This window comes from Pristiophorus japonicus, chromosome 4, assembly GCF_044704955.1.
Source record: "Pristiophorus japonicus isolate sPriJap1 chromosome 4, sPriJap1.hap1, whole genome shotgun sequence".
NCBI classification, from domain to species: domain Eukaryota; kingdom Metazoa; phylum Chordata; class Chondrichthyes; family Pristiophoridae; genus Pristiophorus; species Pristiophorus japonicus.
Genome location: NC_091980.1, coordinates 165,995,605 through 166,008,227, shown reverse-complemented (window position 1 = coordinate 166,008,227; position 12,623 = coordinate 165,995,605). Strand labels below are relative to the sequence as shown.

Genomic DNA, 12,623 nt, shown 5'->3' with positions numbered 1-12,623 from the left:
CGAAATGTGTGCCTCTCGCTTATCAGCAAAGTTACATTGATTGGTCGTCTCTTATCAGAGTGGCTCTGAGTGGTGTTTCCCAACTGTCCATCTCCCGTCATATGTCAATTTGTGTTGTTCAGTGATGTAAACTTTGTCTTAGTCCCCATGACGTGTGAAGCAACTTTGTTCCCAAACACAGGCTTTCTTATCTCTTCCCCGAGAGAACTCTAGTCAAAATGTTATGTATCTTAACTGCTGACCTCTACTGTCTTTGTTACTAAGTTTAAGGATGGTTCATTAACCATCAAGCTTTGCAACATAGCAAGCTTTGCTGCTTCCCCTTCTTAAAACCCATTCAAGCAAGTGTATAAGCGTGCTTTACATACATAAGCGAGTTTTACATACAATTACAATCGCTATAAAGATAGAGGAACTCCAGATTTCTCAGAACCTCCGAATACTGTTAAGCCCTACAATTCAGTTCGGGTCTCGGTTTTCCTCCCCTTACAATGCACCTTTGGTTTGTTCTGTTGTCAACTTAGCTCAGTTGATAGCAATCTCCCCTGCAGGTCAGAAGGTTGTGGGTTTGAGCTTCATGCCAGGACTCCAGTGCAAGGGACTGAGGCATTGTTGGAGGTTCCGTCATTTGAATGAAATGTTAAACCGAGCTCTTGTCTGCCTGTTGTTAAATCTGTGTCATGGGAAATGGTAGGGTTAGTATTGATGACATCAAATGGGCTTAAGAGCTTTATTCTTCTGAATCTATCTAATTTCTTCTATTATTTTTCTGTTTTAGTAGAGCTAGTCAGAGCAGAGATTATGTATTCAATGCTCTGTCCAGTGATGGGTCCTCAAGTGATATGAATTAGAGAAAGGTGCACTCCTCTTCATGAATAATCTTATTGATGAAACCATGATCTCAGAGACCAATCTATACAAAACATTTGTTTCCCCCCCTCCCACTCCCTGGTTTCCTTCAGCCAGCAGTTCAAAACTCTGAACAGGGCCGAGAGGCTGAATGACCTACGACTGATCTTGTGTACTAATTGAGGGTGCAATTTCAGACTTTCTTCTCCCTCCCCACCCCCCCCCCTCCCCCCAAGTCTCCAAATGTAATGTAAAGCCACGCTGACGTCTGTACTATCAGTAGTATAATCACACTTCCAGAGGTGCACTTCAAAGGGAAAGGAGAAGATACAATGCAGCCCCATTGTTTCAATTATAATTTTCAGAGTGTTATCTAATAAAGTTACTTTTCTAAGCTATTTCTGTTTTTGTTTTAAGACCTGTTTGCCCCAAACTAATTTATTGACTTTCATTTTGTTTTTAAATGCAGGTGCTGGTCTCTCTCCCAGTGAGAAGTGCAGGAGAATCCTTGACATTAAACTTGTATCTCAGTTGGATGGTGAGTTAAAAGATCGTACAGTTGGACCTTTTTAAATGAGCATCCTAATGATTTTTTGCTTTGAATTTCTATAAAAAGACCAGTTTAAAATTAAATTAAATTTGTGCCGTGGCTCCAATCTCCACTTGAAGCAATACCAAGTTTTATTGTCATAGCAAAATAAAATCATTAGTTTGCTATGAATGGCTAATTTGTCCTGGCAACTTGGTGTGGATTGAGACAAAAGATTGGTGGTTACTGAAAGCACAGGAATATTGGTGGTTAGAATGGGAAGGGATGTGATGTACTGGAATTCTGTCATCAGTTGAAAGTTCTGCTTGAATTGGATACGGCTGCAGGATTTATTGTAAAAATCCAATACAGGTAATTTTAAAACCAATAATTGAAGCTATTTGGAATTATTATTGTATGTACCTTATGCAATGGACATATTTCACAGTTAAGAAAAGAGAAGGCTAATGGGCGAACCTGATAGATGCCTTAAAGATTATTAAAGGGTTTGATAGCTTAGACGTAGAGAAAATATTTCCACTTGTGGGGGGAGATCAAAACTAGGGGCCATAAATATAAGATCATTAATAAATCCATTAAGGAATTCAGGAGAACCATCTTTACCAAGGGAGAATGTGAAACTCGTTACCACCGGGTGTAGTTGAAACGAATAGCATAGATGCATTTAAGGGGAAACTAGATAAACACTTGGAGAGGAATAGAAGGATATGTTGATAGGGTTAGATAAGGGGTGGGAGAAGGCTTGTGTAGAGCATAAACATCGTATAAACCAGTTGGCTCGAATGCCCTGTTTCCGTGCTGTACATTGTATATAATTAAAACATCAAATAGCACAAAAACACCTCTCACGGATGGCGAACTGCCACCTCCAGCTCAAATCCACGTAATACTAGCTGCTCAAGCAATCTTTAAATTATTACAAAGCAGAATTCAGTCATTTAGTGGTAACGCGGTTTTGCTGATAGAGCCTGTATACTTCAGGTAAAAAATCTGAACAAATGGTAATTCCTTTATGCTGTTAGTCCTGGTTTGAAAGCTAAACACAGTGGGAGTGGCGGAGGGGGGGAGGGGCGGGTGGGAATTACGGTCAAAAGCTTCCTTCGGACAAATGCCTCCAACCTTAAAAAAAATTCCGAAATACCTGGTGGTTTTGGAGGAGCATAGAATTCCGTTCGGAGCCCTTCATTTGCTGTGCAGCGTACGGAGACATGTTTTCCAGATAACGTATCCTGGAATCACGTGGGCCTGGACCACCAATCACGATCTAGTATTCTCATTGATAATGATGAGAGCTCTGATTTTACGAGCTCCCATTACTATCAATGAGAATACCCCCCTAAAACACACAACACAGCACAATAAATTTTTAAAAACACCTCACATATTTAAAATTAATTTAAATTGAATGTAATTAAATGTTTTAGAAAAAAAAAATTGGCGTTTTAATAGGGTTAAATATAAACTTACCTTAAAGGACAGGGTTTTTAATATAAAAATGAATGATTAAATTTAAATTTTTCTGTGTTTTAAAACTCTTACGCTGGTAAAAGTAGGCTATACGCCTGCTTTTACCAGGTATAAGAGTTTGAAGGATATTCGTTGGGCAAATAGCCGAATCTCTGCCGCACGGATAACCTTCCTGCGGGGATGCGTAGGATCTGTCAAAAGAAATTTTTCATATTGGAAAAGCCAGTTCTCGGCGCATGCGCATTGTGCGGCGACAACCGGCTTTTGCGAGGCCTCGCCAGGTGAATGCGCACTTCGTACGCACCTGACGAGGCAGCAATTTTCGGCCCAGTATTTCCAGTCAAATCTGCATGAAGTGTTCCTTTATATAACACACTGACTGCTATTCAAACAAACTCAGTTTTAGTTTTCTTCTTTATTTTTCAGAGGGAGAAGCACCTTCACACGCTAAGCTTGTTCATGAGTTGATTATGATGTACTGGAAGAGTCGAGGCAGTTGGCATAGCGTATACCCAAATGAATCGCAGCTTCCCATGGTATGGATACAAGATTTAACTCGAGCGAATTGCACCATCATCCCTTTTGTGATTTTAATCACTCCTGCCCTCCACCCTATCACAGATCTTTGTTCTTTCCTCTTCCAACCCCACTTCTTTTCCCTGCCTCTGTACATACTTATAAACTGTTAAATCTCTAACTTCTTCCAGTTCTGATGAAGGGTCATTGACCTGAAACGTTAACTCTTTTTCCCACTTCACAGATGCTGCCTGATCATCTGAGTGTTTCTAGCATTTTCAGATTTCCAGCAAGTGCAGTACAATGCTTTTGTTCAGTGGTCTATTAGCTGCTTAGTGACACTACATCACTACATTATCCTTTTTTGAGGGCTTGGAAGCAAGTGGGTAGAATTCTTTGACAAAACATAAAGCAGAGCAATCTGTGCCTGTAATCCCAGTGGGTCATTAGTTGAAATTGTAGTCTGGTCTGATTCTCATACTGAGCCGAACCACGTTGGATGAGTTTTACCAGTTCTTGGGAAGGCTTCTTGTCCGAGCACTCTGCTGTTGGTTTGTGATTTATCACAGGAGAAGGAAACAGCAGCATGTAGATGTCCAAACGTACCTGGTGTCAGCCGACCACAGCAACATGTTGGCAGCTATAGTGAATTCTGTGACTGAATTGTCCCACCTTTTCAGATGGTGGGGGGGGGAACACCGTGAGAGAGACTGCAGAAAAAGGTCTATTAGAGTACATATGTATTTTGATGAATTAACACATGTTTCAATGGTTTAAAATATTTCCACTGGCTGTTCATACCCAAGGGCGTAAGTTTGATACTCACCAAAAGAAGAGACTTTTTTCATGCAGAAGGTTTTTAGAACCTGGAATACTCTTAATAATAATAACTTATATTTATATAGCGCCTTTAACATAGTAAAATGTCCCAAGGTGCTTCACAACACAAAACAGATAAATTTGACACCGAGCCACAAAAGAAAAAATTAAAGCAGATGACCAAAAGCTTGTTTAAAGAGGTAAGTTTTAAGGAGCTTCTTAAAGGAGGAAAGAGAGGTACAGAGACGGAGAGGTTTAGGGAGGGAATTCCAGAGCTTAAAGCCTAAACAGCTGAAGGCACGTCCACCGATAGTTGAGCAGTTATAATGAGGGATGTTCAAGAGGCCAAAATTTGAGGAGCGCAGACATCTTGTGGGGTTGAAACTGAAAAAGATTAGAGATGGGGAGGGGCAAGGCCATGGAGTGATTTGTAAACCAGGATGAGAATTTTGAAATCGAAACAGAAACCGTGGTAGAAACTGAATCTATAACAGCTTATCTATAAGGGAGGTGAATAAACAGTTAATGTTTTTTTAAGGGTATGGAGAAAGGACAGTGCTAAGTAGATAGCTTTTTCAGCGAGTCGGCAAAGATATGATGGGTCAATTGGCCTCCTCCAGTGTTATAACATTCTGTGATTCAGAAATGTCCCAAACCCTGATACAGATGCTAATTGCTGTATTTAAACACAGAAGCCTTCAACTTGGTTTCTTGGTTAAACAAAAATCTTGTGTTGTAAACAGCAATTTAGGTGTGAAGTGTTTGTAATCCAGTTTGATCAAGGACATTATCTCTTTCGTAGGTTTTATTTCAGCTATATTCTAGAATACCTTAACCAACAGGATGGAGTCTGAGTGTGTCTGATTCACCGTATAACATACAGGATGAAAACTACAATCTGCGGTGTGGCTGTTGGATTACTGATCTGTCTTCAGCTTTGTGTGTGTTTTAGTACAGTTCACAGCCCAGGGCTCCTGAGTTTTTCCAGCCATGCAAGAGATGAAGCACTCTGGTACATTGAAAGGCTTAAGCAATCCTTTCTGGTTTGGGTTACATTCTGCTTATCTCTTTGCCATTCCAGCTCTTGCTTGACGTCTCACTAGTGGTGAGTCGATGCCGCTTGCTTGGTGATGAACTGGAATATTTGCTGAACTGGGGATGCAAATTTGACATTCTGAAGACTGAGATTCAGCATACAGAGTAAGTGTAGCGGTAACAGACTGCTTGAAATTATCTAGTAGAAGAATCATTGGGGGAAGTGGGAATGGAAGAGTCCAGAATTTGAAGCCTCTAACCTCTTTCTCTATCCCCTTTCCAAACTGATCATGCAGTACATTAATATGATTTAACTTGGTGTCCATGTGTGGTCTCAGTCTATCTGTGACATTATACATGGGTAAGTGTCAGTGTTCCTTGGTCATGCTTAGACTTGTGCACCATATACTCCCAAATCTTGCCCCCACCCCCCCGCTCCCCGACTGAAATGACTGACCGACTGCACAGAGCAAAAATCGTATTCAAAATAAAAATTGAGGTTAGGAGAAGCATTTGAAAGCTTGACAGGAAATTGGTAACACAAAGTCTTGTGCATTAGCTCAGGTTCCCATTTGCCTCCTTAAATACAGAAATCACCCCAAAATGTGGGTCCATTGTTCGGGGGTCAGTCACAATCCTGTGTAATTATTTGAATCTGTGTTGCCTTTGATTGCTGTATTTGGATTGGTCTCACTCCGTGATCGTTGCTTTTCTTTCGCCTTCGCAGCGTGAAGTATCTTTTCTCAAGTTATGATGCATTGTCGAAGTTTGAACTTGCATTTCATCTGAAGCCAGGCTATCCATGGTGCCCATTACAGTTCACATTTGACTCTTGGTTTGGAAACATCAGGTGGGTCCAAGTACTGTATAGAAATGTTCTAACGTTCCTGGCCCTGCTTTGGTAGAGCTCTCAAAATGGAGCTAAAAACCCAGGGCAGGAAAGTGGTTCGTGGAGGGAGGTCACGTACCCTTTCCACAGGACCCGGGGGAAAGCATCAATATTCTTGTTGCACAAGGCCCGAAGAATTCTTTATCCAGCTCTGCATGGAATACAGTTGCACAGGTACTGACACCCAAGGAACAATCCAAAGATGAGCCTTGATCGAGTGTTTTGGCTGCCTATTTAACCATATGGGCATCACAGCAAAACCTGGTCCTGTCCTCTTTCTCTATCAGCACATGCGCACTTCATGCTGGGGTAAATTCCAGTCAGGAGCAGAGCCCTGACTTTTTTGTTTGATTTTTCTTCCCTGCCCCCCCTCCACCCCGCTTCACAATGCACAACTCCAATGGGACTTGTAGTACCACTTACCACAGACATGGGATCAAACTTGGACTATGTGGCTTAGCTGGATAAAATCATTGAGCTATCGGGGTTGCCCCAAGTAGCCATTATTCAATAATGGAGAAACTTGGCAGGCTACATAAAGATGGAGGACTTTATTGCTGAGTACAATTCTAACCACACCCAGTATATGTATATTTCACACTTTACAGCCTATGGTCACTTTAAAAAAAAAAAATGCTCAGGTGTGGGAATCTTGACTGATTTCACCCTACCCCCATTTTGTAGCCCAGGTACATTTGGGCTGTTTTATGGTACCAGCACTATTCTGACCGGGGATCAAACCTGGGACCTTCTCGGATGTGTGGCTTATTGTTACGTGTCATGCATTTATCTTCTAGGCCATTGTAATTGTCATAGACCATAAATGATTCCACATATCAAGCTTATGTTAGGTGATCTTGCCCAGAGTAACAGATCAGTAAAGATTCTCCGACCCATTCACTACCCAGCATCTCCTGCTAGAAACTGCACTTGAGGACAGAATTGGGCTTTATGGTGATGCCTCCTGTGGTTAATTATCCTCCAGCATTTACTGTCCAGTTTCTTAAATAAAGAATGGCTGACTTGGTTGAAATTGTGGAACTGTACTCCAGCAGAGTTATCACCTGTAGGAGAGAAGGAGATGAGGGGAAATCATGAGCAAGCAGTAATTTTACAAGTGTTGGTGCCTGCAGTTCCTTTGAAAGTTCTTGTGTTTAATTAAAGGGAATACAACTTCTTGTGAAAGGTCTGTAACTATTAAAAGTATAATGCAATGGGCTAGACTTTCCCGAGAGCCCCTCAACGCCCGATTGCCCGTCCAGAAAAAACGCTAACATTTTGGAAGTTACACTGGCGCAAATTTCCATTATTAAGTTAAAAATAATCGCCTGGCGAGAAAATGGATCTTGCACCATTATTCTCAGCGGTTAAAGGGGAAACTAAGTAAAACGGGCGGTTCTTAAAACTTTTTAAAAATTTAGTCCGAGGCTGCAGTTGGGCCTAGGGAGAGGCGAGGGAACTTTTTTTTTAATTCATTTTTTTTTTTAAGTTTAAAAACATTTCCAAGACACTTTTAAAGCTAATCGCCATTTTACAATTTTAAAAAAAAGAACCTTTAACTTACCTTTCTTTGCAGACTACTCACCTACCACTCTGTTTAAGCAGCTTTCACAGGGTGGTTCCCTCGGCATTCTGGATGGGCTGCTGTTGAGGCCAAACTTACGCCCTGGTGATTTTCTCGGCAGTTTGGTCCCGGCGGGCGTTTTGAGATTTGGGTGGTACCATTAAAAAACTTAGGGGGAAAACTTTCGCTAGGCGGTTTCTCTAGCAAAAACAGCTGTACCGCCAAGAAAATCGACAAAAATGAAGATGAAAGTTTAGCCCCAAGTTTCATGTTGTGACTAGCCTATTAATCAAGACAACGCTTGCGTCTGCACACACTTGGAGGCCGAACTCCAAACCATCATCAACACCTTCACCGAGGCTACACACTAAATATCCGTAAGACAACCTGACCCTGCCACACAGCACTCCCTCCCCACCCCCCCCCCCCAGTTATCAAAATCCATGACGAGGCCTTGGACAACGTGGACCATTTTCCATACCTCGGGAGTCTACTGTCAGCAAGAGCAGACATTGACGACGAGGTCCAACACCACCTTCAGTGCACCAGCGCAGGCTTCGTTCGCTTGAGGAAGAGAGTGTTTGAAGACCAGGACCTCAAATCCGGCACCAAGCTTATGGTCTACAGGGTAGTAGTGATACCCGCCCTCCTCTATGGCCGAGACATAGACTATATACGGCAGACACCTCAAAACACCGGAGAAGTACCACCAATGCTGCCTCCGCAAGATCCTGCAAATCCATTGGCAGGATAGACGGACCAACGTCAGTGTTCTCGCTCAAGCCAATATCCCCAGCGTCGAAGCACTGACCATACTCGATCAGCTCTGTTGAGTGGGCCACATCGTCCACATACCCGACACGAGACTCCCAAAGCAAGCGCTCTACGCACAGCTTCGACACAGCATGCGAGCCACAGGTGGGCAGAGGAAACGCTTCAAGGACACCCTCAAACCCTCCTTGATAAAGTACAGCATCCCCACCGATTCCTGGGAATCCTTGGCCCACAACCGCCCAAAATGGAGGAAGAGCATCCGGGAGGGCACTGAGCACCTCGAGTCCCATCACCGAGAACAAGCAGAAACCAAGTGTAGACAGCGGAATCCCAGGCTTCCCACCCACCCTTTCCTGCAACCACTGTCTGCCCCACCTGTGACAGAGACTGTAGATCCCACATTGGACTCCTCAGTCACCTGAACTCACTTTTAGCATGAAAGCAAGTCATCCTCGACTCCGAGGGACTGCCTATGATGAATCAAAAACTACATATAGTTCTATTCAAGAAAATTTATACAGCACCTTTCATGACCTAAAGATATTCCAAAAAGCTCATTTAGTACTTTTGAAATGTAATGTAATGCAGGCAACATCACTAATGTAATGTAGGCAACACAGCAGCCAAAATGCGCACAGCAAGCTCCCACAAGCAGCAGTATGATATTGGCCTGATCATCTTTTGTGATATTGTTCTATTAGAGAGTTCATTATAGTTGGGAAGTTATTGACAGAAAAAGTTCACTTATTTCATGCTGCTGGTAAATTTTAATCTTTTTTTTTAAATTGTAGTGGTGAACATATCAATGAAGTCCTGCTGACCGTAAAACCAGGACATAAATACCTGACCAGGATTGTGAAGAGTCTCTTCCTGACGCTGCTCATCATACCAGGAGCTAACAGATTCCGACTACGGCATGCATCTCCCTAACCAGGATAGGAAAGAATGAGCATTCAGCCATCTTTCTCAAATCAGAACAACTTCTAATTATCATTCCCATCTACACTTTTTGGCCTTTCGATGAGCTTTGTACAATAAGACAACAATGAATGGGAACTGGAAGTTGCAGTGAGATTGCACCCAGTCTTTTCACCTCGTGGTTGGTGGTGGGGGCGGCGGGGGGAGCTGCATTTGCATACAGGTCGCACTGAAAAGATGAAAATCTCCCTTATTTGGCTCCAAGGGGCATATGTAAATTTGCATTTGGGCAGTTCCTTGTGGCCCTGGGCCTACAGAACAAGATCTGCCTACAAAGTTGGCCATCTTGTTCTGAAAGACCAAGGATGGTTTCAGTAACACTTATGAAATAGATGCTTTTCTGGGGGTGGGGGTTAAGAATATTGGGGATATTTTTTCCTGGTACACTGGTGTAAATAACAGTTTTATGATGTTGCAAGCAGCACATAAGATGGCTTTTCCCCCATTGTCAGTACAGAGTACAAGGAGACGTACCCTGGTGATGCTTGCTGCATTCCCCAGCACTTAGTCCTTTCACCTCAACTGGCACAAAATATACAGAGTTTCTCTGTCTTCACAGGAGTGTAAAGTGTTGGTATCTGTCTTTTTGATAATCTTTATTGTAATTAAAGCATTTTATATATCAGCCACTGATCCTGATGCTTGTGTTTTTAAATTCATCTTGTAGTGCTGTTGTTATGCAGGTAAACATGGAGATAAACAACCACATAATCTGTACTTTATGGAGTTGAATCAGTGATCAATGTTGCCCAGTATACTAGTGGAATCCCTTGTTCATCCTTGAATAGTATCACACTATCTTTTATACCCATTTCAACAGGCAGACTAGGCCCCAGTTTAATACCTCATCCAGTGACAATGCAGCACTGCACCCACGTATCTACCGTAATTATGTGCTCAAGTCATGGGGCTGGATTTTCGGTTTTAAGGATTTCCGGGTGCAATTCGTGGCGGGATAACGTTAGCGACACAGCGAGGAAGTTTCGCTGAGAGAGAGCTCTGGAGACACGTTACAGTTCAGTCCGGCATTGCATGACAGAGTCTGTGCGCCAGAGCCGAATCTTCCTGCAGTGAAGGAGGTGGCCATTTTGCGCATGTGCTTTTTTTAATCCACCTCCTGGTTTTGTTTCCTGTCGCAAATAGTAATACAGGGCGTGGCTACTTCCTGCGCACATGCGCATTTAAACTGGCTCACTTCAGCCACTTCTGCGGAGATGGAGGAGGAGGCGCTTCACGCATGAGGCCAATGAAGCATTGGTGGGCGTGGTGGAAAGGAGGTGGGTGGCACTGCATATTCGCGGGGGCGGGGGGAGCGTTCCAGACCTCTGCCTGCGGTTTTTTAACAGATAGCTGAGGAGGTCTCAGTTTCAAACACTGGTTGGGTGGCCATCTGTGCCACAACAGCAGATGGGCTGTTTTGTAACCATAACGGGGAGCAGGGCGGTAAGTTTTTGTGCCGCCGCAAAATGATTGGCAAAACTTCCACCTAGGCGCTAAATCTTTGACGTTCATTTGACGCCCAGAAACACCTTTTTCTGCTTCGGCAAGATGCTAAATGGGGCATAAATTAGCGGAAAATCCAGCCCCTGGAATGACGCTTGAATCCACAACCTTCTGACTCTGAGGTGAGGCTGCTGCCAACTGGCATATGTTACAAACCCTTAAGTGAAAGGCAAAACGGATAGCCAAATGGATTTTCAAGAGATAATTTGAGTGATGTCATTGATTTCTCTAGTTGTATTATTGGTGGCTGACTTTTGATTGGCTTTTTTCATATCTCCTTGGTACTATAGTACTTAATCGGTAGTTTTCACACCCATTTGTTCATTGGTAGGTTCCATATCCATTCCATTGTGATCTGTTTTATAAATTATGTTTAAGCCATTTTGCACGTGTGAAGATCGTGTGCTCGATGCAAGCTTTTAATATGAAACGATCTAGATGAATGCTGCCATTAATATAATGATCAGGAAAGACTGAACCGGCTAGGACTCTTTTCTCTGGAAAAGAGAAGGTTGCAGGGTGACCCGATCGCGGTCTTCAAAATTATGAAGGGGTTCGATAGGGTAGGTGTAGAGAAGATCATTCCACTTGTCAGGGAGTCCAAAACTAGGGGTCTTAACTCTAATCGTCACGAATAAATCCAATGAGGAATTCAAGAGAACCTACCTACAAAGTGATTAGGATGTGGAGCTCGCTGTCACATGGAGTAGTTGAGGTGAACAGCGTAACACAGATGCATTTCAGGGGATGCTAGATAAGTAAATTAGGGAGAAAGGAATAGAAGTATATGCTATCGGGTTAGATAAAGTAGAGTGAGATGAAGCTCCTGCAGGGCTCAATGATGTATTTCTGTGCTGTACATTCTATGTAAAACATTGTATAAATTAATAACCGCACGTAATTCTTTATTCCGACATTATTAATTATTAGTTGCAAACTACTTTTTTAAATCAAGTTAACTTTGTTGCACCTCACTTGGGTTCTTGTTCCGGGGATGTGGGCGTTGCTGGCAAGGCCAGCATTTATTGCCCATCCCTATTTTCCCTTGAGAAACATAGAAAATAGGTGCGGGAGCAGGCCATTCGGCCCTTCGAGCCTGCACCGCCATTCAATGAATTCATGGCTGAACATGCAACTTCAGTACCTCATTCCTGCTTTCTCGTTATACTCCTTGATCCCCCTAGTAGTAAGGACTACATCTAACTCCTTTTTGAATATATTTAGTGAATTGGCCTCAACAACTTCCTGTGGTAGAGAATTCCACAGGTTCACCACTCTGGGTGAAGAAGTTTCTCCTCATCTCGGTCCTAAATGGCTTACTCCCTTATCCTTAGACTGCGACCCCTGGTTCTGGACTTCCCCAACATTGGGAACATTCTTCCTGCATCTAACCTGTCTAAACCCATCAGAATTTTAAACGTTTCTATGTGGTCCCCTCTCATTCTTCTGAACTCCATTGAATACAAGCCCAGTTGATCCAGTCTTTCTTGATGTGTCAGTCCCGCCATCCCGGGAATCAGTCTGGTGAACCTTCGCTGCACTCCCTCAATAGCAAGAATGTCCTTCCTCAAGTTAGGAGACCAAAACTGTACACAATACTCCAGGTGTGGCCTCACCAAGGCCCTGTACAACTGTAGTAACACCTCCATGCCCCTGCACTCAAATCCCCTCGCTATGAA

The 12,623-nt window shown here is 42.9% G+C and overlaps 1 protein-coding gene across 1 annotated transcript in view; it reads left to right on the top strand.

Annotated features, from left to right (window-relative positions):
* The window catches only part of knl1 (kinetochore scaffold 1), a 170,106-nt gene extending 160,566 nt beyond the window's left edge, over nucleotides 1-9,540 (top strand). Inside the window, exons 22-26 of the mRNA XM_070878795.1 lie at nucleotides 1,319-1,387; nucleotides 3,293-3,402; nucleotides 5,283-5,401; nucleotides 5,964-6,086; nucleotides 9,255-9,540. Of these exons, the coding sequence (XP_070734896.1) occupies nucleotides 1,319-1,387; nucleotides 3,293-3,402; nucleotides 5,283-5,401; nucleotides 5,964-6,086; nucleotides 9,255-9,393 (560 nt within the window). The 3' untranslated portion in view covers nucleotides 9,394-9,540. The remainder of the gene's footprint in view (nucleotides 1-1,318; nucleotides 1,388-3,292; nucleotides 3,403-5,282; nucleotides 5,402-5,963; nucleotides 6,087-9,254) is intronic.
* The last annotated feature ends 3,083 nt before the right edge of the window (nucleotides 9,541-12,623 follow it).